The 27,500-nt window shown below is 39.9% G+C and overlaps 2 protein-coding genes across 3 annotated transcripts in view; one reads left to right on the top strand and one right to left on the bottom strand.

Annotated features, from left to right (window-relative positions):
• Positions 1-549: 549 nt before the first annotated feature.
• On the bottom strand, positions 550-18,357 carry LOC138027663 (uncharacterized). Of its 2 annotated transcripts, XM_068875225.1 has the most exons (7): positions 18,244-18,357; positions 7,595-12,983; positions 7,289-7,303; positions 4,172-4,271; positions 3,736-4,044; positions 2,535-2,704; positions 550-1,983 (listed from the first exon to the last, which is right to left on the bottom strand). In XM_068875225.1, exons 2-7 carry the CDS (start codon positions 12,785-12,787, stop codon positions 1,744-1,746), a joined length of 6,027 nt encoding a protein of 2,008 aa, XP_068731326.1. In that variant the 5' UTR covers positions 12,788-12,983; positions 18,244-18,357; the 3' UTR covers positions 550-1,743. The 2 variants fall into 2 exon arrangements, with proteins under 2 accessions (XP_068731326.1, XP_068731325.1); XM_068875224.1 differs by having other exon boundaries at positions 7,289-12,983.
• Positions 18,358-21,193: 2,836 nt separating this feature from the next.
• LOC138027666 (retinoschisin-like) overlaps positions 21,194-27,500 on the top strand; it is a 20,177-nt gene continuing 13,870 nt past the window's right edge. The window contains exon 1 of the mRNA XM_068875229.1: positions 21,194-21,275. The gene's annotated coding sequence lies outside the window, so the exon portion shown is untranslated. The remainder of the gene's footprint in view (positions 21,276-27,500) is intronic.

The raw sequence follows: 27,500 nt of genomic DNA, 5'->3' as shown, positions 1-27,500 counted from the left end.
TGGTTTGCACTCACGTGATTAGACCGCCATGTTGGTGTACGAAACAAAAGCAAAATGGCGCTCGCTTTTGCATAATACTAGAGTCTCTCCTCCCAAAAGACTTCTTCGCTAATGTTCAGTACACTAACACGGCCGCCAATGACGTCATGTCCAATTCCAAGGATAGCTTTCAGGTAAAGAGGGAGAGAAGTATCGGTACTTAGATCACACGGCGTAGCCCGGTGCCTTATCAACATCTGCGAAGTTGGTTAATATAAGCAATGTATTTGACATAAGCAGTTTTTGTCTTCTATATGGTACGTACAGGTGCATATTTGTACGAAATACATGACATTTAAGCATGCGTATTTGCAGAACTGCGAAAATTATTTTTAAATTGTGAAAAAACATGACCTTGAGACAACTTTTTTCACGATCATATTTACTACTTGCCAGTCACCTCCAAGCTAGCCAATCAGAATGCGCGGAATGCAGTATTCACTTGTGCGGTATATTTAACCGTGATTATTCGCTGAAGGCGAGGTGAATATCGGTTAATGTAACCTCGGCTTCGTCTCGGTTTTTATTCCTGAGGTGAATCATCGTTTTAGTATAATCACATTGGTGATTATTTGAAAAACGTACATTTTCTTTAAAACAATTAATTTCTTCCTCTGTCACCCTCGACAAAACGGCTTGCAGCCAATCCAACCAGCGCCGGGAATTCTCAATAATCAGCTATGTAATAGGCCATTTCCGAGTTCAATTCTGCCTCCTCTTCAAAGCGAATCTACGTGCGAAGCTTTTGTGATGGTAATTAGTTCTACTTTACATATGAATGAAAACTAATTTTCATAACAAAAACTTCGCACTTAGACTCGCTTTGAAGATGAGGAAGGCCAGAACTCGGAAATGGCCTATTATACTAAAAGGTATTAAAAACTGGATCATTAAGCTATTAGACCATGCTCTACAAATACCAGTAACTGTACCTATACCTCTTACTAACCGAGTTGTAAAATTACGGATCCTTCGCGCAGGCCATAAATAAACGGGAAAAAACAATCATCCGTAATTTTACGGTACGGACCGAGAAAAACTTGGTTAGTAAGATATCGAAATTTCAACTTTTGCGGACCGTACTGTAGAACTACTGTAGTACTATCTGAGACCTGGAGAAATGGCTATCAACCAAATGATTTAATTTGGCCGAAAGAGTATTTGTTAGGCCCAGGCCTGCTCCGATTGCGCTGGAAATACCGCAAAATAGTGTTTCAATAAAGGCAAAAAAGTGCTCGAATTTGCGAGAAAATGCTCGAAATTTAGAAATAGTGCTCAAACGTGCTAAACATTTTGAAACGGTACAGTGGGGACTTTTATCAGCATGCCTTTTTTTTACCGAAGAGTTGGCGTTCCGTTGTTTGTAAATGTTTAGAAACATTTCCCATCAAAAATATGAAGATGCTTCGAAGGACTGACGTGGTATCAAATTGCTTCACTTCACGTTTTATGTGTTCAATAATTCAATTTCACCACCATAGAAGAATCTTGGTTTGCTGAAAACTGTTCTTCGAAACAAAATGTGACTCTGAACTAGCCAAGAATACCACTGAAGAAAGAGCTAAAATGTCACAAGGTGCTCAAATATTTTGCTCAAAAGGAAAAAAAAAAGCTCAAGAGTGCTCGAAATAAAAGATTTAAAAATGCTCAAAAAGTACCGAGCGCAATCGATAAGGGCATAGCCGCCATTTTGGTGGGGGCCTATCAATAAGACCTTGCAATGGCATTTTCACACGCGAGAAGTACAGCTTGTCCGTGTTGTTTTAAAGTACTTCCCAAGTCGTTTTCAATGTTCTCTTTAGTTATTTGCTCGCCATCAACCATTCTGTTGATTGTCCTTCTGACAGTACGACCCAATTTTTTTCCGTTCTCCGCTAGTTCTTCGATGGCCATCCGTGCCAACTGATTGGTTCTCTTTTCCTCTTCTTCTACGATGTGAGCATGCTGCAAGTGGAAAAAATGAATCACTGAGCCCATGACTATGAGCGAACAACAACCCTATATTGCTGTAACGCCGTTTTCACGGACCGTTTTATTTTTAATTTGAATTCCCCGCGAATGAGACTCCCGCAGGAACCCGATGAGCAATCACTGAGCAATCACAAGAAACTAACTTGACCGGTCATAGCGCCACCGAACTCCCTTTGTTTTTTGCGGGAAAGGTAGTCCAAAAATAGATTGCTCTGTAAAAATGCTGTGATATTGCTATGAGAGTTGTTCGCTCCTTGTAATGAGCTCCTCACCTTAACCAATTACCATGACCACTGTCGGAAGGTGATAATGGTTACCATGTTACATTTTTATATGTAAATAAAAAGCAGAAATGAGCAAAGAAACATTTTTTGTTTATGTCTATAAGTGTCATTAAATATTAATAGCGGTATTTATGATATTGGCTAATAGGATCATATGACGTGTATGGACTGCAAGGAAATGCAAAGATGTTGAAGGTCAGTACCTCAAGAGAACAAGATGTTATAGTGTCTAATGTTCACCTTAAAATTCTTGAACTGAATGCTGGAAACGTTTTCCCTACTCAGTATGACAAATCCTGATGGTGATGGCTGCAGGTTCATCATTACTGGATGGTAGTCGAAATAATCCTCCTGTAGTGGAACAAGCCCTTGATGCAACTCCCACTTGGAGGGAAAGGGAAGGGTTCGTTCTAGAAAAAAAATAAACACAAGGTCTCAACAAACTAACAAAAAAGATCTCCCACAATCGCTTCGCCGATCGATTACGAGTGCCACCTCGTGATCCCACATGGGGAGATGTTATACGAACAATTCAATAGACCACTTTCGATATATCAAAATTCAGTCCTAGCCAAAAAGCATCATCTCGAGGCGCTGAGGAATAAACTCATACAAATCCTTATATTTATTCCCCAGAGCCTGGAGATGATAGAGAAATTATAGACGGTGCCTACTAATTCAAAGATATTTTGCCCCGGTTTATGATTATGCAGGAAATGTAGATCTTAATAAGTGTTACTGAAATCCACAAAGAAAATTGAGGGTAACCACGCAATGTTCAAAGATAATTCATGAATAATATTTTTAAAAAGTTTTAAAATACAAAGTAATGTATGACGTTCTTTCTCAAATTGAAGCTTAATTATCTCTCGAAAATGTATGGTTACCCCCTATTTTCTTTTTGGATGCCAAGAGTACTTACTAAGATATACTTTCTCCGCATAGTTTTAAACCGCGCAAATATATTTCTGTATTAGTGAGCATCATCGATTGGAAACCCGAGTATCTCGAGATGCGCAGAACGTATGCGCAATAACAATAGTAGGCACCGTCCTTAAGCATCTCGTTTACGGCAAAAGGCAAATGTCGGATTAAAATTTGCGTTTTGGCAAAAATGGAAGAAACTCGTTTCACATGAGCTCATTTCTTGCGTGTTAGAAGCAGATATCAAGTAACTTTTCAAAAGAGAGAGACAAGTTTGAATAACATAATTTTCATGCTTTTATGACAAGCCACAGCCCACTGTTTCGTGTTTACCGTTTCACTTAAACGCCATACTTAATCTCTCTGACGTCTTTTCAGGTTTTTTAGGACTGAATTTTAATATATCGAAATTCGCCTATTCAGCAATCCTATGTTAAATTAAGCCTTACAATGAAGTGTGCGTCTTCGTCTGAAAGCGCAGTGATACCCTCTACACGCACACTGAAATCAAACAAACCTGGCTTAACGAATTGCTTTATCCAATCAAATCCGGGGCTTTCATCGGTTAAAACAATCCTGGGTACCAGTCCTTCTTCCAATAATTTCTTGAAGAATGCGGCCCACAACTCGTCAGTGACGTAATCGTGTCCACTTGTGTGAAGTCCATACACAAACATTCCAGCGTCGAAAAGTTTGACTTCAACATTTTCAAATTCCTCTCTTTGGCCATTTTTCTTCTCCTTGAAAACCGTAAGAATTCTGTTGTCCACGGACAGGGCACACAACACAGGTTTCTCTGAATGGAAACCATTGGGTGCATAGCAACCTAACAAATACAACAATTATTTTCAAAACATGCCAAATGGAAGAACGTTACTTGTCTATAGAGCGCGAGATGTAAAATTTATTTTCTACTTCCTGAAAATTGGTAGGATTTTTCTCCGTGCACTCACCTGGAATTCGTTCAGAACACAACTTCACATTTTCCAGGAATCGATTGTCCCATACGGCCACAAACTTTTCGCTCTTGTATCTTGCTCCTGCCCCTGAAATCTGATGTAAGTTCGAAAAAACAGTTATCATGATACTTGAACTTTTCTGAAAGGACGCCCGTATTGCGATGTTTCTCATGACGTCACCCATTGTTATTAATATTCCAACCAGAACCTAATCAATGACTTCTCTTGTTCCATGGTTGGCAAATTGGAATACCAAAAGAAATGTGACGTCAATATTCCCGTAAACAAGAAATATCACTATCCACTGTAGCATCTTGAGCTTTCTAAAGACCTTTGATTGACTGATTGCCCATAATCAAGTGATTTCTTATACGACTATAGCCCGTGATTTTCAAACGTCCAAAATTTCAAGAATTATTTTTTTGATGCATACCTCAGTCTTATCTGCGCCTTCAGCTCATCTTTATCATCCTCTTCTGTAGACTGCTGTGGTAATAAAATAGTACCCTATTAAAATGTAAAGCAGACCAGCTCTGTGCGAAATGTGGTTTTACGTGATTTGTCAGCCTGCAATCGAAAATTTGCCAGAAAATCTGATCTAAAATTCAAGTGGTTTAGGTTTAACTTTATATTCACAAAGAGAAAACAAAAAGTGCCGACATGTCGTTGCCGATGTGTAGTATAACTCTATTAGGGCAACCTCGTTCCCAGGGTCTCTCTTCTTCCCTTCTTTCGAGAGGGAGGGGGACGAGGTTGCTATGCCCATGTGATAAAAAAAAATCACTTACTTTTTTTCTTCAGAATTTTAAAGTGTGTTTGCTTAACATCTGACTGGCAAAATTTTGAGCTTTGATTTTTATCTAATTTACTGAGTGTAAGTTTTGGATTTCACGGTCCGCCATTACTCACGTTCAAAACTGACCGCCGGTCAGTAATGGACCTCGGAGGGTTGGATCCAGATAAAGTGGCGTCAAAGGCTCACAAGCTTAAAATTTCAGCGTGTGAATGCAGCTTAATTATATATGAAAAACGTGAGTTTAAAACTCTGAAAGCCCAAAACTTCCGTGCTGCATATTAATTCTGCGGCGTACACACGCACTAGTGAGCCTTTGACGTCATCTTCTCCTCGAACCAGCTGTCTCAAGACCTTAAAGTTAGTAATGGCGGACCATTAAATAGGAAAAATTTCAGTTAAAATAAACAGTTCTCCTTTTTACATAAAGGCTTAAAACTTTGGTCCCTTAGTGTTAAGTTAACATAGTTTTGAAATCCAAAGAATATATTTTTTGGTCACAGAACACTTTAAACAAGGACAACGACGGCATTGAGAACGTTGTCTAAAACTGATATTCCCCGTTATTATAATAATCTCGCCATTAAATCAAGTCGTTCGGCATGGGAAGTGTGTATCAAGTTTCCAGAAAGAAAAATCGGTATGAACGGTGTGGATGTTTGGAGTAAAAAAAATTGAAAATTGATCGTCAGATTCTCGCGTCCACCACATAACCTCAAATTTGATCACAAGACGAGAACGGCAACGACATCATTGCATCAAAATATTAATGTGAAACGCGCGTGTGGGGCGTGCTGAGTTATCGTTATCGTTTTGTTGCGTTCTCGTAGCCGTCGTCATTGTCGTTGTCCTGGTTTAAGGCCTGGGACAAACGGCTTCAACCTCCGTTCGATTTTGTTGAACAGCGATTGGTCCCCTCTTTCGATTCAACCGTCAGTGAAACATGTTGAATCCAAGTTGAATCCACGTTGAATGAGTTTAAAAGCGTTTAAACTTTGCTTCTTCAACCACTCAACGTTTCTTTTGTATTCGCGAATGGTGAATGAAGTCGAAGCCGTTTGCCCTCTGTTTCAGCTCTCTTTCTTAACTCTCTTTCAACCTTGTTGGGTATTCGCTTGCGCATTACTCGGTCTCTGAATGACGTATCCATGTCCCGTATCCATAGTAACAACCGGGGCTGCAGCCTGCAGCCTTGTACTGAATACAAGACTTTGTTGTATCAAACGTTGATGATGTGTTGAAACCGTTTGTCCACCCCAACAGTCAACATCGTTCAGAATAGCAATCAACAAAATCGAACGGATGTCGTGCCTTTCAACTGGTTTCGCACACCGACAAGAAGAAGCCCTTTATAAATCGGTTGGTTTGAAGTGTTTGAACCTCTATGGTATGCTCAGTCTGTTTTGAATTTCCTCTGATTCGTTTAGCTGACTTTAAATATCCGTAAAACCATGCAGGAGCCCATGACCCGGAGCCTACAACTCTACTGTGTTCGTGTCACGGCGTTTTCACAGACCTTTCAATTTTTAAACAGAGTTAACTGAATAGAGTGTAATGTGAAGTGCTGAGATGTTAAAGATGTTAAAGATGTTAAAGTCACGGCAATGAACATGTACAAGTACAAGGAAAGGTTATGTTTATACAAACGTTGGCCGTGTAGCACTTATATTTTAAACAGAGTTAACTGAATAGAGTGTAATGTGAAGTGCTAGATTTCAATCCCATATGAACCATGTGAGCGTTAGCCCTACTCCCGTCTGACCTACTCCCGTCTGACCTTGTAGCTCAGTCGTTAGAGCGGCGGAGATCTAACCCGAAGGTCGTGGGTTCAATTCCCACCCTGGTCAGAGTTTTTCTCTGTCCTTGTGTGGGCCCATTCCATCAGTAGGGCTAACGCTCACATGGTTCATATGGGATTGAAATCTAGCACTTCACATTACACTCTATTCAGTTAACTCTGTTTAAAATATAAGTGCTACACGGCCAACGTTTGTATAAACGTAACCTTTCCTTTTAATTTTTAGATTTAATTTCCCGCTAATGAGACTCCCACAGGAGCCCGATGACCAATTACAAGAAATTAAGCTGACGTCATGGGGTCACCGAACCGTAACTGCCTTTGTTTTTTTCCGAAAAAGATAGTCTAAAAATTGATCGGTCTGTAAAAATGCCGTTAAATAGGCCCAGTATGGGAGCTGTAGGCTCCGGGTCATGGGTTCCTGGTAAAACGAAGCATTCACAAAGTGATAGTATGCCGTGCAATGGGTCTGAATACACTGCCACATGAGAAATTTCTATTTACATTTGAAATTTCTTACCTCATTGCTGCTGCGTAATGTTTTTATCCTTGCTCGGTGTCGTTGTTCCAGGCGGATGAGTTCGTCGACTCTTCTCCCAAGGGCATGGCTTTCTGAGCCAACTTGCCTAACAATGGGCCTTATAGCAGATGCCTCCTCATCCATAATTTCGAAAGAGGCTTGAAGGCTAAAGAGATCTTTCGTCAATTTCGTTCCTTCGCCAACTTTGACGGACATAACTCCAACCATATCCATGGTCAGAATGTCTTTCCATTCGTTCCAAAGGCACCTAAGGTTCTTAGTGTGTATCTTTTCAAGTCTTTGGCGATTCGCGCAATCTCTGTCGCTGAGGTATCCTGGACACTCGACTGAGGGAGAAGACCACAGATCTAAATGGCTTTGCCCTTTCTGATTGTATCCTCCTGCTTGTAGCTGAGATATGAGAGCTTGATTTCTTTCGAGTGAAAAAATGTAACGTCGAACGATGCAATGTAGCTCCTCCGGCGTAGGACCCGTTTCCTTCTTTTCGGAAGAAAAGGCCAAAAACATCCGTTGAATGACCTTTCGGGTGTGAGATGCAAGGACTGGTACTCGTTTGCCAGAAATTGACGACAACCAACGCCTCAGCAATACCGACAACGATTTATAAACATAATTGTCTTCAACTAAACGTGGAAGATTCTCATGCAGATACGATCGCTGTCTTTCCAAGCTTGATGTCCTCCTTCCTTTTTCTTCAAATAGTTGGTCCTCAACCACTGTGTTTCCGGCAAGATCTGATCCAATGTCTTGATCTCGTTGCTTTCCAAAAACTTCATTAAATAACGATTTTAGCATCTTATCACGAATTTTGTAGAGCTTCTTTTGTTTTCTGTTAATGTTCAGATGTTCTTTGCAAAGCTCGTCACAAGCCTCGACAATTATTTCCCTGATAACAGCGTCTTCGCGATTTTCTTCGGGTTTTCTTTGCTTCAAAACGTTGATGAATTCCCCCAATAATCTGGCTAGTCGGAGGCGTTCGCTGGTCTGCACTTCTTTTACGCCTTTGTGTACCTTATTACTGAAGCCATCGTCAGGAAAAATGCACTTTTTAATTGTTTGAGAAACAGATGACACAAGCTGTAAGGAGCGGGGGTTTAAATCGGCAATAGCATCGACATCTCGAGATGAGAGGTCTTCGCGTGGCGTCGCTAAAAATGCTACGCACCAGCAGTCAATCACGTGTGAGGAAAAGCCGTCTGCTATCATCATTTGTCTCCATTGGGGTAAACGGAAAAGGCCACAAACATCCTCAGGATCATCTCGATATCGTTCAATTTGTTCACTGAACTTATGTAGAAGGTCGTTGCTCGAGTTCATGCAGAAACGTCCATAAACCCGTGAAAGCTGCAACAACGCTGGTACCTTGGGGTGATCCTTGTTCTCTTGAAGGAACAATTTGACGCCTTCGACCAGTTTTATGGCCTGTTCTTGGGAGGACCAGGAAGAGACCATCTCCGCGCATGCGACTCCGGCTTGTGCATTAATTTGAAAGAGACCAAAAACGGCCTGTGTGACCTCAATAGAAATGGTGCTGTCAAGGACTTCTCTAAAATTCTTCAACTTTGGCTCCAGTTTCCGGAAACATGGATTTCCTGGCACAGATAGCCCCAAGCGTGCAGGGGCAGGTGTCCTGGTGCGCACCATTTCCAAAGAGTTATAAACTACAGTATGAAACTTCAAGCGAGCTCTCTCGTCCAAGTCTTTTGTTGCAGTCCTCTTGCAGGCTTTCAAAATGATATCCGAGCATTGGTACACGTGATGCCAATTTTGGTTGACCCAAAAAAAGAACACTTCTTTTGACAAGGATTCTCCAAGAATAGACAGCAGAATGCCCACATAGTCGTCGCAAAAGTAGGATAACCTTTTTCCACATTGATACTCACAAAACTTACACGTTATGGTACTCATGGGAACGAAAATTCTGTCCCACAGCAAAAATGAAATTTCAATGATGTCTTCCCCTGCCACCAGTATACGTCGTAGGATCTGAATCATTTCCTGGGCAATAGAAGCTGGTGTCAAGGTACATGAACTTGCCATGTTGGTTGTCGTTGGATGATACACTACTGATCCAACTGCAGCAGTGTGTGATGCTAAAATGTTGTCTTTATTGGAAACTGCTTGTGACGTTGCCGTCTGTTCTTTCACAAACTTCAAGTGACCATCCACAATCAGTTCACCACACTGAGTGAAACGTCTAATTAGTGAAGCTCTGTTCTTTCTGTTACGGAAGCTAAGACTCAATGCAAGGGCTGCTTCGCTATTCGAAAGAGTCGAATGGAAAACAAGCCAATCGAACTCATGACATGAAATTGTCCTGACTTTTTTATCTTCTTCGGTAAGATAAGAAGCCATTGTATAGCTGCTGCAGTAGTAAAATACGTCTTCGTTGACACCTTTGAGAATGTCCCCCACACGGTGAATAACTTCACATCTTTTAGCCGAGCAGTAACCAGCAGTGAACGTTTTCCAAAGAAGCTGTAGGACTTTAAGGTAACAAACAACTTCTGCTTTTGGTGAGAAATTCCATTTCATGATAACTTCCTCAACGAACTGTTTCCTCTCTGGTTTGCCGACTTGATTTTGTAGCATATATTCAAAACTAAACATGGCGAGAGGAATCAGATCCGGTAAAATAGCGCGTAAAACGTGTTCCAGTTCTAGCAAGACTCCGAGTAAATCCTCCACAGAATTTGTTACTTGAATGCCTACCTTAAGGAAGGACAAAATGTGATGAAAGAAACCTTCAGCTAAATCTTCTTGCGAACGAATGAAATTGTATACATCCACTAGCCTGTCCTGAGAGAAGGAGTTGGGGTTCATCTTGGAGAGGACGCTACACAGTGAACATTTCCCCGTGGAAGGAATTTTGGCTAGCTGAGCCATCATAGTGGAGTCTTCCAACAAAACCACGATGTCATTTGACTTTAGTGACATCTTTTCATAACTTTTTTCGCCACCTGCTGAATCGGCATCGTTCTGTGGGATAGGAAGGGGAATCAGATTTTCTACGGCGCTCACTATGTTGCATCCTGTGGAGTTGTCCAAGCCCATTCCAAAAATATCACAGACTTTCTCGACGAAGCGGAGCTTCTCCTTACCTGAAAACTCCACCGTGGAAACAACATGACACAAGGACTCAGTAAAGGCGTTGCATTCCAAACTGCGATCAGATGATTGACTCCCATTCTGGCTATTGACAATGTTCTCTGCATTTCTCTTTACCAGTGAAAAAAGGTGCGCCATTTCAGAGTCAGACATACCTGACGCTCTACCAACCACGTTCAAACAACATTTGTAAACCTCTTCATTGCACATGCGCAGAGATATCGATTCTGCAACTTCCAAAATCACCATAATCGGAAGTGTTGTGACTGATGTATGCTGCAATGTTGCTTGGAATTTTTCGAACAGATCCTTATCTTCCTTAAATGTTTCAACGAACGCCGTATACATAATGTCAAGAAGCTTATTGGCCATTTCTTTGTTAAGGGATTCCACTAATCTCAACATGTGTATGCTGCTGGATAGGCCAGTGCTGGACGTTTTTGCTCTCCGTAATACTTTCAATTTTCGGTCATCTGAAATGGGAACTGTGGATATCAATGATAACACTCTCAACACTGAGCGTGGGATGGTCTTCATTGGCTTGTCCTTGTCAAAAATACGGTTGAGATAACTAAGTATCTCAGATAGTAATCCTTGCGTGCATTCAAAGCGGCAACTCCACCACGGAATTATGAAAATTCCTCGGAAAACGTTTCTCTCTTCATTCCCCTTGAACCATTTAGCCAGATAACTTAGTTCGTCAAGAACATCTTTCTTAACTTCAAGTGTAAGCTGTGTGCAGAGACATAATGGTTTGATGACCTTAATGAAAAATTCCACGTTTCGAATTAAAGATCCGCTACTGCTGCATTGCACTAGAAGAGTAATGACCTCCTTCTTCGTTTCCACAGTGCAGCCTTGTTCAGAGACCCACCCGAAGAACCGTTCTGTCGTGGTAACAAAACAAGTTTGCTCATCAATGGACAGCTGGGATGTAGATAAAGTATTGCGTATTAAAGTTATTACTTCTGTGCGCTTTTCGTGAAAAGAAGTCGGGAATTCTTTTAATAACCAAGCAAGAAAGGGACACCAAATGCTCGTAAACCGAATCGAAGTGCTGTCACTTAGGCCGTGCAAGAACGCCAGTTTCCTCTCTGCTCTTTCTTGTAGACTACAGTAGCTTTCGTTGCTCGAACCATCAAGAAAAAGGGACAAGAGCCTACCGAGATTCTGGTAATCGGGATAGATAGAGAAGGATTGTCCACAGAAATGCAATATTCCGTGAACCACTTCATTTGGAAATAAAGATGAAACATTAGAGAGAAGATCAATAGTCTTGATTTCATCAGGAATAGCGAGGAGGTTCTCTAGCAGAAAAGGAATTTGAAAAGCCTCTTTTTTCTCTTTGAAAATAGATTTTTCGAAGACCAATCGAACGATGTCAATGCTGATGTTTGGATTTGCCAGGAGTTTCAAGTAAACTGATGCCACTCGAGGGCGTTGACAAAAGAGTTTTATATTCTTGAGAAGCAAAATAATCCTTTGCTGGTCAGATGGCAGGCAAATTTCTCCTCCAACATTCTTTATTCCATCAAGAACATCCCTAAATCGTTGAACGATTGGCTCATAACCCAACCAAAAATGTGAAGTACAACGTAAAAGATCTTCCTCTGCCAAACAAAAAGCAAAATCATTTCCGACCTCTGCCATGTTCAGCAGTTTTATCCAGCTTGTCAGAAAAACCGGCTTTACACTTACAAAGTTCTCCTTCTTCAGATACTTAACTTTGTGCACTTGAGCGTCCAGAGAAGCAAACCTTTTTGTCTGATCAATGAGATCGGTAATACGTCCCTCTGCTGTATCTCTTCGTGCTTCAAATATCGTCAGTAGTTCAGTAATGAAATGATTGGTCCCTTTGCGTGTATCCTGATTCGTGTTTGGCTCTTGCTCCTTCAATTGTTCGACTTCGATGCTAGCAAAGTTCTCTCTCTGAAGGAACTGTACAAGTTCGAGCAACTTGAAAACAACTTTAGTTGATAAACATTTCTTAGGCTGTAGAGGAAAACACAAACTTAAGGTTTTGGTGAAGTAATCAAAGACAACTCTTTCGGCCACGTCCTGAGTGTAGCAGAAAGATAAACAAATGTCGAAAAGCTCCTTTGCTTCTTTATGGAATTCTGAAGTTTTCGGCATAGATTGCCGGAGAGGCACAACACCCAGCTCGTAAATTTGAACAATGTGATAGTTTTCCAAACGGTAGACGCTTTCAAGAAAGGAAATCCTTTGCGTTTCATCCTCGAAAGGAAGATCTTCCAGTTGTGTTTCGACAGTCCCTAATTCATCGCTAGCAGTATCCTCAAGAGGAAAGGGAGACCTCTTTTCCCGACTTCTCCTAGGCATTTCAATAGTTCTATCCGCGTCTTCGTTCATGGTTCGTCGGAAATAATCACCTTCCCGACTTTCTTGACCGAGGAACTCAAACAATTGATTGAATCACTGCTTCTTTCGAAGTTTGTCACATAGAAATCGAGTAAGTGCACACTGCGATCACTGGTCATGCAACCATATCGTCCATTGGGAATAGTTCTTGAAAGTTGAAAGATGATTTCTGTAATAAATGTATGTCCTGAAATTAAATGTCACTGTATAAGTCATTACAGTTTCTCACTTTTGAAAAAACTTCGGTGCAGCCAAAGATGTAATAAAATTGTAATAAAAATTGTTAAAATTGTAATAATTGTAATACAATTGAAATGTGGTTCTCTTTTCCGAATCAATTGGGAGATCGTTTTTAGCGACAAGACAAAGCCGTTCGGTATATCGGATCGGTCATTAGGGACTTTCAGATTTACAACGGCGACGTCGACGAAAAAACGCCACCTAAAATGTTACGGCTTTGCACTCTTGTCCATCTCATTCGCGTCGTCCTGGGGAGCTTATAAGTACACAATAGGGCCGTTTATACGAGAGAAAATAAGCCGCGGCTTACTCTGGCTACGGCGTACATAATACGCGAAAGGAACTATTTATACAAGTGTAAACTCCCAGGCCAGGATAAGCCGCGGCTTGAGAAAGCCGTGAACGTAGATTTTGTACCATTTATACGGGGTGTTCGCGTCTTATGTAAGCCGCGGCTTTATTTTCTCTGGCATAAACGGCCCTAATGTTTTTTGAGACGCGGACGGCAACCGGAATTGAAATTTTCCATGCCAGGACAATGTCGTCTCCCACATTTTTAAACTAATCATCTCTAATGGAGAAAATATAATTGCCGAAATAAATGTGGTTGTGTGAAGACAAGTTGAAAGAGAAAAGAGCTCACTTCCGGTTGCCGTCCGCGTCTCAAAAACGTCGCATGCTTAAGCTCCCCAATACTGTGGGCGAAGAATCCTAAAAACATTGGTACGGTTTCAGAGTAAAGATCATGGAGAATGAAAGATTCACATTAATTTTGTATGCTCGCACAAATGCGAGCCGCACGATAATTTTTCCTCTGTTAACCAATGATATCCTTGTTTTGGGGGGTTCTCGTTGACGACCGCTTCGTAAACCTTACATTCCATATATATTAAATGCGTGAACCGCTGATAAAACCTGATTCGCGGTTCCCCGTCCTTCTTCCCAGTTTGGAGAAAACGTATGCTAGGGTTAAAGAGATCTTTCCACGGTTTCTGACGCCATATTGGTTAGGTGGCAAATATGGCTGAAATGACAGTGAATGCAAATGGAAGTTTGGCTGACTTCAGATCGCAATAAGTGTAAGTCTTTTTAGAGAAAACCTCTCTTAAAAGCCTGTGGTATAGTGAATATTTTCGTGGAGTTTAGCGAACGGATGCAAGCTACAGTGACTGTAAACTTAATTTTAAAATTCATACCAAAACTTTCTAATTGAAATTAGACAGAACACAGGCGCAGTGAAGCATTATTCCGTTGGATTAACGGTGTAATAAAAGCTGTCACAAACACCGTTAAATTGTGGAATGCGTTATTTTGTGGAGGAATGGAACCCAACATGGCGTCTCAAACCGTGAAAAGGTCTATTAAATAACACGCAAGTAAAAAGATCAGACGGCGCGATAATCTTCACAAATTCAACAAACGTCGGATGAGAGCAACACAAACTCGGAAAATTTGGGAAGCTATGGGAAAGGCCAACAACGGGCTTAAGAAGGCTAAGAAGAAGAAGTAAAAAATGACAAGTAGCTTGAACTCCCGGGGGGTACTCCCTTATATCGCTTATATCGGTATGTGTGGCCCCAAAGAGTATCGTTTTTTAGCCATTTTGGTCTGAAATAGGGAGGGAATGGTTTGTGAACTCAAGTCTTGAATTGGATTTTTTTTTAGATGAAGCTCTTTCTTCAGTCATCATTAGGCGATAAGACCATCAAAAAAAGCCCGAAACAGGTCTGAAGTAGACCACTTTCATAAATGGCAACCACTTTTATACTCTTTTGTCTTTATGTTGAGTAGACCTACTGCCCTCATTTTGAAACAAAAATTCTTTTGAAATGTGCCCGTCGTAGCGAGGTTATGAAAGCTTATTAGCATTACTGCGCCTTTCAATAACACGTGGACTCTTAAATTCAAAGGTCAACCGACAAATGCGTTATTCGTTACCGTCAATCAAATGTTCGGCGGCTCCTCCAAGCTTCCGACTACTGTCGAGCGCGCAGTAATCATATCACATCGTTGAGCCCAGTTCAGTCAACATTGTCGGAAGCTGAGAGGAGCGGCCGAACATTTGATTGACAGAAGCGAAAAACGCATTTGTCGATTGAGCTTTGAATTTTGGAGTCCGCATGTTATTGAAAGGCGCAGTAAAACAAAAAATATTTTATTTGGCTGCCATTATGAAAGAGGTCTATAGGGTATCATTTTTGGTAAAGTCTGAATTGCTTCTCTGTATCTAGCAGCGCTGATCTTTAGACCCAAATCAACAGCAAATTGAAACATAATGATCTCTGGCCTAAAGCTACTAAGTTAAGTTTCAATGTTGCCGAAACGGAATTAATGATATTTTATTAGCTCGAGGCAAAAATTATCTTTAAATGATTACGCAAAAGCATTGATGTAGAAGGCGTCCGAATCAACTTATGGCGTAACAATGAAGAAACTCTCTTGTGGAAGGCCCACATGCATGAAATTTCTAAAATAGTTCCTTCAAGTATCTAAACATTCTCGTCACCAGAGCCTCGGATCGACCCAAGGCTTTGGGAAACTCTGAGTAGGAGAACATGCGCTGTAGGATTCTTATAGCCAAGAATTGGCTATTTGAACCTTACGGCGTCTGCTCAATTCTCGTGCTAACATGAATGCACCAATTAGAGACGCTTTCGGTTGTTCTTCACGAAAACCAATAAGAGGACACTTTGTTTCAGGGTTCCCCAGAGCTCTCCTCTCCCTCGGTCAAGAGAAGAGCTCTGGGGTCGAGATTGGTATCTAAAAGGAGAGTCACTTTCCATGCTTCCATGTTTCCATGCATACTGAAATTAAATTACACAAACAGGTCTCATTTAACCACATTTTCATTCCTGCAGGCTGTACGGTATGGTGTTCGTGGTCCGCGACAAAAAAGGATAATTCTCAACCTCGGATGATGCATTTCGCGTGCTCTGATTGGTTCACTCAAACTCGGTTATCAGCTCATATACCTTAGTTTGACCTTATATGGTAAATGATTGCTTTAAGCGTTTGAATAAAGACAAAAAAGAAAAAAAACTTTTTCTGTGGAAAGTTTGGATCAATTCCGACATTTAGAAGTACAGCAGCTCAAAAAAAAATACCTGTGAAACCTGATAATTTCTCTACGAACATGAAAATTTATTTATTATTTATTAACCTTGATATATCTCAGTTACAGTCGTATTGCTCCATTCCATTATAAGACCGAATAGGTATTCTAAATGTACAAGTGAAGGTATCCCGTTCGTAAACGTTTTTATTACACATAACATGAGAATTTTATTCCATAAAGCTCATTTGTACAAATCTATACGCTTAATTTTCACATGTGGAAAAGGCTTATACATGTACAGCCAATCAGAATGGCGTACAGCTATTTCACATGTGGAAGTATAACCAATCAACGATATCGTAAAGGAGTTTCCATGCCAATCACTCGTGCATCTCGTGCAAATCGTACTTTGTTATTGAATTAAATTAAATTTGCATTTGGTTCAATCTTTAGTGAGCTTTTGTTTCTAATTTGCGTTCAGAAAACTATTTTAATGAAAATTCTCGTCTTATGTGTAATAACCAGTTCACGACATAGAAAGTGCTTTGTACGTGGTTTTATTCACTCGTAGTTTGTGTCAAAAACCCTCACTCGCTCGTTCCTCGCTCGTTCGGGTTTTTGACACAAACAACTAGTGAACAAAACCCCGTACGCCGCACTTTCTATGACGTAAACTATATATAAAGAAGATTTCGGACATCTCCAGTTAAGGCAAAGACCTTCTCCATGTGTCGAAGGTTTTCTTCATCAGCTTTGCGAGATTTAAGTTCTCTGGGGTCATAGGTAGTATAAGTCGCGGACCACGGACCCCTATGCGAAAATTGTTGATACTTTTCAAGAGTCGATAAAACAAAAGTTTGAAACCCTGCAGCAAATTCGTTCCCAACCGCAGAAATCAGTTTATCTGTAAATATGTTCTGCTAAAAGGCACGTGTTCCCGTTGCGTTTTATCTTTACACAAGCCAAGTAAACATGACTATCCCAGTTACGGAGCCGCAAAAGTAGAGACTCTCTGGAAAGACAAATTAACACACCTGTCTGACCGGTCAACAAACTTGAATTCCGTACAATCACCGATAGCAGGAAAACCGAAATTTCGTAATGTGAAAGAAGAATAATCAAGAAATCATTGGCCACATTTGTTTTTGGTGGTATTTTAGTTAACGAGGAAATATAAACATCATGTTCGGAAAAGTCGCGGACCAAGGATCTCGATACTGTATAGTGTTGTTTGGGAAGTCTTGTCGCAACAGCTGAGTGATAAACTTCAGTCAAAAACTGCAAAATCGCCAGGGGCACCCAACGAGAATATAGTTCAAAACCACTTAAACAGCATTGTTAAACGTATTTTAGTATGTAAGCGGTAGATATAGGCATATTTTTATCCCCTAGAAATTTTTCATCTGTTCGGATTTCCTAGCTGAAAGTCTAGTGATCCGAAAATTATAGGAATCAAAACTTACCTTTTCGAAAGTTTTAGCCAGAAAAAAGGCTCCCGAAAATTCTAGGTGACCTTTTTGGGGTAAAACTCCGTTAAAAATGGGCAATTATACCATTTTTCAGACGTTCGAAAATCCTAGGAGAGGCAGGCAAGCAAGAAATTTTAAAACAAATGTTCCGAAAATTCTAGATCTCAAATCGTCTTCCGAACAGATATTTTCCGAAAATTGACGCTGAACGGTACTGCCAGCGATTTCTGAATGTCGTCGCAACTCTCTTGGTTGGGACAGCTTATCGATTAGAAGGTCTAAACAAGAGACCTTAATGTACACAATTTCGTTTCAGCTTTATATCTCTGTGATATTTATCTCAGCTGTAAAAATTTGAGAAGAGCCCAACAGTGTCACATGAAGTTCTCATTGATCAAATCAGCAAGCTTTAGAAGCTTGGAATTGTCATCCGAGCTTCCTTCAGCGTGACATGAATCAAGCTTTAAAAGAAAGTAGCCACAATCCATTCAGTTTTAACAAGATATTACGCCTACAAAATATTCGTTTACTCCTCAGCTCACTGACGATTTTATGTCAGTATTAAAAGATACTCTCTCCTCTAATAGCCGGACCAAAATTAAACCGAAACACATCATTTTTCTGTTTTACAGACTACTTCTCTGGTCTCAAGAGGAAAAGGACATTCAAAGAACCTATCTTACCTCTTTTTTTCAGTGGAAATGACGACGTCCCTTTTCTGCTTCGCTGGCAAGTTTCGTTTCCGTGAAAAATAACCGGAAACGCGATACAAATTTCGTGGAAGAACGGAAGAACGTAATTTTGCAACTACATGAGTGACAACACCGGACCACTATATGAGTGCCTACACCAAGTAGTTACCTTAATTGAGGTCCCATATAAAAGCCGCTGACCAGATTTCGTTGTTATATAGCTGGAGAAACGGGCGAAAGGGCAACTTTCTCGAACGGTCCCGAAACTTAACGGGCCATTTTCGGGTGTCACAATTCCCTTTGTATCTTAACAGCGGAGAGGATTTAAGTCGGCAAACTTCACGGACATTTTGCTTTTTATTACCTTGAAAACATGTTAAACGAGGGGCAGTGTCTGCGATGGCATGCGCAGTATTTTTCACTCGGAGATTTTAACAGACGTTATTTTTTTTTGGCTTTTTCTGTTTAAGTTTGGACTAAATACGGCTTTAGAAAAGCACTAAAATACATATTTATCGATTATCGATGATTTGGAGTCCAAGAAATAAAATCGAACACAAATATGATGCCATGTTTGTTTTCTGCGTGACAGCTGAATTCAGTGAAGTGTATAACCGGGAACACTGTCGGCGGTTCAAGCACTCACACATAAATATTTTTTTTCTCTGCGATAAGCCGGATATATTATCGAGATTAAAATGCCATTTCAAAGCTGAAAGACAGTGCATTTATTTCCAAGAGACGACTTTGAAGTCGAAAGACGATAAGCAACGAAAAAATTCAGCCGTGTTTTACTCACCGCTTGCGGTTTTATAATAGACCATTTTACAGTTGTGGCTAAGTTACCAGGCCTAACAATGGAAGCGAGGCTGTTGGTGACTCTGTTTTGATACAAACCTTCACGCTTTTGTAATGTTAATATGGACTAATTAGCGTTACAACAACACAATTTACATGATAAAAGCAGTGAGGTCTGTATCAACGCAAGGTCACCGGCAGCCTCACAGCCATTCATAGGCTTGGTCGCTGAGTAAACAACTGTAAAATGGCCTATTCCACACTAACTATGATAATTCGTGCAACTAATAAACACAACCAGTGCATTCAGTTCCTCTCATAAATTTAGAGCGAAGATAGTAAATGTGTTATCAACAAACGACGATGTGGTGGTCTCTGACATTTAAGCGACTCGCTAGAAATGAAATACGAAGATGGACTTCGATCCTTGGCTTGCCCTTCGATTACACCATACGTCGAATTTCTCATGAATTCTCGTCTTAAAAAAATTCTCTTCAACAACGAAAATATAGTAAATTTGTTTCTGAACGCCACAGGATATTTGGTTCACAAAAGTGACCACGGACGGCCTTGATTGTGTAAGATATTCACATTCCACACACTCCTTTGAAAAAGTTGGCAAACTTTTTCAAAAAAAATTGGCATGCTGTCACGCATGGGCCATCGGTGACACTGCACCTCCTGATTAAGCGGCCCGTAATCAAAGTCCCGAAATAATGGCAGAATAATATTGTAAATCAATTTTCTATTAAGCGGTCACCTCTATTAAGCGCCCGCGGCCACCTTTTGCCCGTCCCGATGAGAGTTTTCCTAATGATTTCACCTCTATTACACTTAGTTTGGCTTTTCAGCAGCAGACTTCCTTGCACATTATCTATAAATTAATCATGAACCCGTAATGCAACGTTTCAGTTACAGACATTACCTCCTCTTCAGGTTAAAAATCAACTCAAGGAGGGATTACGTGTTTTCAAACGTTGCCCGTGTAGCACTTACATTTGAACAGACTTATCTGATTGGAGTGTGACGGTGAAGTGCTAAGTATATACCCCAAATGAACCATGCGAGCGTTAGCCCTACTGATCCAAACGGGCCCACACAATGACAGAGAAAAACTTTGACCAGGGTGGGAATTGAACCCACGTAATCCCAGGCCTCCTTGTACTTGTACATGTTCATTGCGCGCCGTGACTTTAACATCGTCAGTTCCTACAACTTGTTCCCGTCTGACCTTGTAGCTCAGTCGGTAGAGCAGCGGTGAACTAACCCGAAGGTCGTGGTTTCAATTCTCACCCTGGTCAGAGTTTTCTCTGTCCTTGTGTCGGCCCATTTCCATCAGTAGGGCTAACGCTCGCATGGTTCATATGGGGTACATACTTAGCACTTCACATTACACTCTAATCAGTTAAGTCTGTAAAAATCAACTCAGTTTACACCATAGTTTAGATTGTTCATATTAAGTTGGGAGAACCTTATCTGAACATTTTCAGGAGAATTTGTTTATTCTAACAGTACTGTATTTTTGTTCGGTAGTAGAGCTGTCTCTTGTGTAAAAGTTGTCACAAGCCTCTAAAGGTTTTTGTTTCGGAATAAGGTGACGTTTCTACTGACGATTTTGCTAATTTCTGACGCAACTCTATTAAGCGCCCACTTGGCCACCTAACAGAGGTTTCACTGTAGATCGTACTTAAAGAAAGAATATGCTAATGTCGGCACGTGTTTCATGGCAAATCATGGGCACGAGCTTGACAGGTAGGTATAAAAAATGCTTTAATAGTACTTGGGAGTAAGTTGTTAGTTGTTAGCGATTGCTATTATAACAGAAGCAGAGTCAAGGAATAAAGAAGAGTCAACCAAGAGTGTTAGAGTTGATTTCTGTTCCCCCAAAACGTTTTCTCTAACAACATCCGGCTTCAAATCTAATGACACTGGTTTGACACTTCTAAAACTGAAATATTAAAGTGCCATTCTCTTTGGACTCCGTCTCATCAGTTCCTGTGAAAGAGAATTAACCTCTTTGAACAGGCTTTCTTACTTCTTCTCATTAATAATTGACTGAAAATAAATCAACATTTTTATACTGTTTACTTAAAACTGCGAATAGACGAAACATCTGGAGCAACGTTGGCATACAGTTGTTGCCATTTGAGCGGTTTGACAAATCTTCAGATAAGTTTTGTGTAAAAACTTCCCTGCCAGGCCTTTCTGTTGCTGATTATAACAAAGTAAGCTGTTTGTTGATTCCTTTTAAGATTTACTTATACCAACCTGTAAATCGAGAGTACACTTAGAGTTTATGTTTTTTATAAGACTAGTGCTTCCTAGTTGATAATGTGTTTTTACGGTGATGCACCATAAAAGATAGGCGGTTCGTCACATTTTCAGAAAGAGCAGTCTCATTAGTAGTATATTTTCATCATCGTTTCTAATCAATAGAGTAACAATCCATTTAAACCCATTCACAGTTTTCCCCGAGTTTTCATTTTGTAATGCGAAAACGAGATGAGTTATTAATTTTTCAGTGGCCGTCTCACCACAACAGAAGTTTGTTGAACTAGCCGGGCTATACCCAAAGATCATTAGGTTTTGAATCAATTGGCTGAGTTTTTCAATTTCGGCACCAAGTAATTAACGGTTATGCACGAAATTTAACGTTAACAACTTTTCGGAGTCCGGTCATGAAACCATTATCAAGCAATGCAAACGAGTGAAATTTTTACGGACATTTATGAAATAACATACATAGAATTTTGTCAGAGGGGATCTGCCTGAACATTTAGGGTAGTCGTATTTCGTCATGAATATCATTTCAAGAATCAAGCAAATGAGATTTCTGTTTTAGTTTTCTGGAACACTAAACTAAGCTCATAGATTTTAGATTATCAAGCACAACTTAAAGGCATGTTTGTTCTTTACGAATGCTAAAGGACAGTTTTTTGCACCCTATTTGACAACGCTCACGGTGGCGATGTCTTGTGGTATTTATTACTGACCAACAAAGCTCGCATCCTAAAAACTACGTTTGAATTTATCCACAAGCTTATCTTCAATAGAGGAAGTTTAATCGATTATAGAAAGAGCTTTCGATAAACATATTTTAAGCGCGGAGAATTCCCTCATCAAGTAGCACCTTATGAAGAAGTGCAATTTTGAGGTTCTCCCAGAGGGAACAAGAGAACATAGCTAAAATTTTATAAACTAAGGAACAGGGGAACAAAGACAAATATCTTAGGAAACAAGGGAACATAAGCCATTTCAGGGATCAAAAAGCTGAAAACAATTTTGGAAGTACTTTCGGGAACAAGGGAACACAAGCAAATCTTTAAAGGAACAAACACCCCCCTCGGGGCCCTCAATTTTAATTAATTCAATACACGAAATGAAAGAAGGTTAACCGGTTCCTAAGTAATCTTGAGACCATCTTTACCAGAAACGATTCAAGACCATATAACATTCGAAACTTGGACTTTGATCAGTATTCTAACTTACAATTAGGAGTTTAAGAAAAGACGACAGTTACGACAACGATAACGCTATAGAACAGTTATATATGATAGGTTAAAGGTGGAAAAATAATCTTGCTGCAGGTGCAGCAAGCATTTTAGCACATATTTTCCGGTACTTTGCATAACAACGGCGTTATCTTATGTTTAACGCTGGATAGCTTGTGGGGTCGTGCACAAATGGAATCATATCAAATTAAATACTTTTGTCCTTCGGCCATTTCAATTTCAGCAGGAAATTAAGGACCGTGCTTACTATTAATCAAATTAAGGACCGTGCTTACTATTGTTATTGCGCATACGTTCTGCGCATCTCGAAATACTCGGATTTCCTATCGGCTGTGCTTGTTAATAGAGGGATATTTTTGCGCGGTTTAAAACTATGCGGAGAAAGCAGAACTTAGCAATTTCTCTCGGTATCCAAAAAGAAAATTGGGGGCAACCATGCATTTTTCAGAGATAATTAAGCTTCAATTTGGCAAAGAACGCCATACATTGCTTTGTATTTTAAAGCTTTTTACAAATATTGTTGATTAATTATCTTCGAAAAATGCGTGGCTAGCCCCAATTTTCTTTTTTGGATTTCGATAATACTTGTTAAGATCTGCTTTTCCCGCATATTCAGTAAACCGCGCAAAAATACCTTTTAATTAGTAGGCACCGTCCTTAATGTATATCAAATCATATTGGTTTTTGAGGAGAGGGGAAAACCGGAGTACCCAGAGAAAAACCTCTCGGTGCAGAGTAAAAAAGCAACAAACTCAACCCACATATGACGCCGGATCGGGGAATCGCACCCGGGCCACATTGGTAGGAGGCGAGTGCTTTCACCACTGCGCCATCCCTACTTAAATGATGAATGCAAATGACTTACGATCGTGCAAAGTTCTATTTTGAGGTGGCGTTTCCCTTCACCTCGCCGTCGTAGATTTTAACGTCCTTTATACTATAAAAAATGGAAGAAACTCCGTAGGACATCTCGGCTCCATGTTAGAGTCAAAACTGGCCAGTAATGAAAGGAATTCAGAAACAACAGCAGCTGTGCCTCATGCCACTTACGTCGTTATGAACTGATCTCTAAGCTTGACTTAATGCGATTTAGTCGTATCTTTAATTTCACATAAAGCGGTTTTCAAATGAGTGTCGTAAAACCAGAACCAAAGTAATTACTTTAGCCAATCAAAAAGGTCGGAGACAATCCGGTAAACCAATCAAAACTCGAAGTAATTACTCGTAGCCGATACAAAGAGCGGGAAAATGTGCACGCGCGAGCCACGATTGGCTTTGGCTTCTGATTGGTTGAAAAAATGGCGCGAGAACTTTTAACCAATCACTGAGTGAAGTTATTTGTAAACGAAAGCAATTCGCTAATTACTTTCGACACTCAATTGAGAACCGCTCTATATCTGAGAGTTTTTATTTCTCCTTTATGTAAATATGAGGAAACTCTTTAATTTCTCAAGCCTTAAATTATTAAGAGCTTTGTTTCAGTGTCCCCGATTAGTGCTGAGAATACACTACAATTGAAGTCATGACGCCTGTGTAAAGGTTCTTTCTTCTTACAGGGTAGTATAGAAAACGAAGCACCCTGTTTTCCATTGGAAGATCGCTTTGAATAGAGGCAACGTTTTCCTTACAGTTTTAAGATTTCTGATGGTTGGTTGTACTGCACAAACCTCAATGAGATCAATGTAAAACCCAAGTGAAATACAATAGAACCTTCATTAAGCGGCCACCCTCCTGATTAAGCGGCCAGTAAATCAAAGTCCCGAAATAATTGCAGAATAATATTGTAAATCAAACTTCTATTAAGCGGTCACCTCTATTAAGCGCCCGCGGACACCTTTTGGCCGTCCCGATGAGAGTTTTCCTAATGTTTTCACCTCTATTACACTTAGTTTGGCTTTTCAGCAGCAGACTTCCTTGCACATTATCTATAAATTAATCATGAACCCGTAATGCAACGTTTCAGTTACAGACATTACCTCCTCTTCAGGTTAAAAATCAACTCAAGGAGGGATTACGTTTTTTCAAACGTTGGCCGTGTAGCACTTACATTTCAACAGACTTACCTGGTTAGAGTGTAATGTGAAGTGCTAAGTATATACCCCATTTGAACCATGTGAGCGTTAGCCCTACTGATGCAAATGGATGGGCCCACACAAGAACAGAGAAAAACTCTGTCTAAGGTAGGAATTGAACCCACATAATCCCTCCTTGTACCACTGGGCCGCCTAATAGAGGTTTTACTGTAGATCGTACTTAAAGAAAGAATATGCTAATGTCGGCACATGTTTCATGACAAATGATGGGCACGAGCTTGTCTGATATGTAGGTATAAAAAATGCTTTAATAGTACTTGGGAGTAAGTTGTTAGTTGTTAGCGATTGCTGTTGTTACAGAGGCACATTCGAGGAATAAAGAAGAGTCAACCAAGAGTGTTAGAGTTGATTTCTGTTCCCCCAAAACGTTTTCTCTGCAACATCCGGCTTCAAATCTAATGACACTGGTTTGACACTTTTAAAACTGAAATATTAAAGTGCCATTCTCTTTGGACTCCGTCTCATCAGTTGCTGTGAAAGAGAACCTCTTTAAACAGGCTTTCTTACTTCTTCTCATTAATAATTGACTGAAAATAAATCAAATTTTTTATTGTTTACTTAAAACTGCGAATAGATAAAACATCTGGAGAAACGTCGGAATACAGTTGCCATTTGAGCGGTTTGACAAATCTTCAGATCAGTTTTGTGTAACAACTCCTCTACCAGGCCTTTCTGTTGCTGATTATAACAAAGTAAGCTGTTTGTTGATTCCTTTTCAGACTTACTTATACCAACCTGTAAATCGAGAGTACACTTAGAGTTTGTGTTCTTTATAAGTGCTTCCTAGTTGATAATGTGTTTTTACGGCAGATAGGGTTCGTCACATTTTCAGAAAAAGCAGTTTCATCAGTAGTATATTTTCATCATCGTTTCTAATCAATCAAGTAACAATCCACTTAAACCCATTCACAGTTTTCCCCGAGTTTTCATTTTGCAATCCGATAATGTGATGAGTTATTAATTTTTCAGTGGCTGTCTCACCACAACAGAAGTTTGTTGAACTAGCCGGTTATACCCAAAGATCATTAGGTTGTGAATCAATTGGCTGAGTTTTTCAATTTGGGCACCAAGTAATTAACGGTTATGCACGAAATTTAACGTTAACAACTTTTCGGAGTCCGGTCATGAAACCATTACCAAGCAATGCAAACGAGTGAAATTTATACGGACATTTATGAAATAACATACATAGAATTTTGTCAGAGGGGATCTGCCTGAACATTTAGGGTAGTCGTATTTCGCCATGAATATCATTTTAAGAATCAAGCAAATGAGATTTTTGTTTTAGTTTTCTGGAACACTAAACTAAGCTCATAGATTTTAGATTATCAAGCACAACTTAAAGGCATGTTTGTTCTTTACGAATGCTAAAGGACAGTTTTTTGCACCCTATTTGCCAACGCTCACGGTGGCGATGTCTTGTGGTATTTATTACTGACCAACAAAGAATTTATCCACAAGCTCATCTTCAATAGAGGAAGTTGAATCGATTATAGAAAGAGCTTTCGATGAACATATTTTAAGCGCGGAGAATTCCCTCATCAAGTATCACCTTATGAAGACGTGCAATTTTGAGGTTCTCCCAGAGGGAACAAGAGAACATAGCTAAAATTTTATAAACTAAGGAACAGGGGAACAAAGACAAATATCTTAGGAAACAAGGGAACATAAGCCATTTCAGGGATCAAAAAGCTGAAAACAATTTTGGAAGTACTTTCGGGAACAAGGGAACACAAGCAAATCTTTAAAGGAACAAACACCCCCCTCGGGGCCCTCAATTTTAATTAATTCAATACACGAAATAAAAGAAGGTTAACCGGTTCCTAAGTAATCTTGAGACCATCTTTACCAGAAACGAATCAAGACCGTATAACCTTCGAAACTTGGACTTTGATCAGTATTCTAACTTACAATTAGGAGTTTAAGAAAAGACGACAGCTACGACAACGATAACGCTATAGAACAGTTATATATGATTGGTTAAAGGTGGAAAAATAATCTTGCTTCAGGTGCAGCAAGCATTTTAGCACATATTTTCCGTTACTTTGCATAACAAAGTCGTTATGTTATGTTTAACGCTAGATAGCTTGTGTGGTAGTGCATAAATGAAATCATATCAAATTAAATACTTTTGTCCTCTGGTCTAAAGGTGTTTGTTTCATAATAAGGTGACGTTTCTACTGAAGATTTTGCTAATTTCTGACGAGACCCTATTAATTAAGCGGCCACTGGGCCACCTATAACAGAGGTTTCACTGTAGATCGTACTCAAAGAAAGAATATGCTAATGTCAGCACATGCTTCATGAAAAATCGGATGGGCACGAGCTTGACAGGTAGGTATAAAAAATGCTTTAATAGTACTTGGGAGTAAGTTGTTAGTTGTTAGCGATTGCTGTTGTAACAGAAGCACAGTCGAGGAATAAAGAAGAGTCAACCAAGAGTGTTAGAGTTGATTTCTGTTCCCCCAAAACGTTTTCTCTGCAACATCCGGCTTCAAATCTAATGACACTGGTTTGACACTTTTAAAACTGAAATATTAAAGTGCCATTCTCTTTGGACTCCGTCTCATCAGTTGCTGTGAAAGAGAACCTCTTTAAACAGGCTTTCTTACTTCTTCTCATTAATAATTGACTGAAAATAAATCAACATTTTTATACTGTTTACTTAAAACTGCGAATAGATAAAAAATCTGGAGCAACGTTGGCATACAGTTGTTGCCATTTGAGCGGTTTGACAAATCTTCAGATCAGTTTTGTGTAAGAACTTCTCTGCCAAGCCTTTCTGTTGCTGATTATAACAAAGTAAGCTGTTTGTTGATTCCTTTTAAGATTTACTTATACCAAC

Source organism: Montipora capricornis, chromosome 12 (assembly GCF_036669925.1).
Source record: "Montipora capricornis isolate CH-2021 chromosome 12, ASM3666992v2, whole genome shotgun sequence".
Taxonomy (NCBI): domain Eukaryota; kingdom Metazoa; phylum Cnidaria; class Anthozoa; order Scleractinia; family Acroporidae; genus Montipora; species Montipora capricornis.
Note: the sequence above shows the minus strand (reverse complement) of the source record. Positions and strands in the feature narration are given on the sequence as shown.

Excerpts from the sequence above, each read along its gene's own strand:
- LOC138027663 (XM_068875224.1), bottom strand. The coding sequence starts at position 12,787 with ATGAACGAAGACGCGGATAGAACTATTGAAATGCCTAGGAGAAGTCGG. Across the intron at positions 4,272-7,288 it reads CATTACGCAGCAGCAATGAG|ATTTCAGGGGCAGGAGCAAG; the intron begins GTAAGAAATTTC and ends AACTTACATCAG. Across the intron at positions 1,984-2,534 it reads TTCAGTTCAAGAATTTTAAG|CATGCTCACATCGTAGAAGA; the intron begins GTGAACATTAGA and ends TTCCACTTGCAG.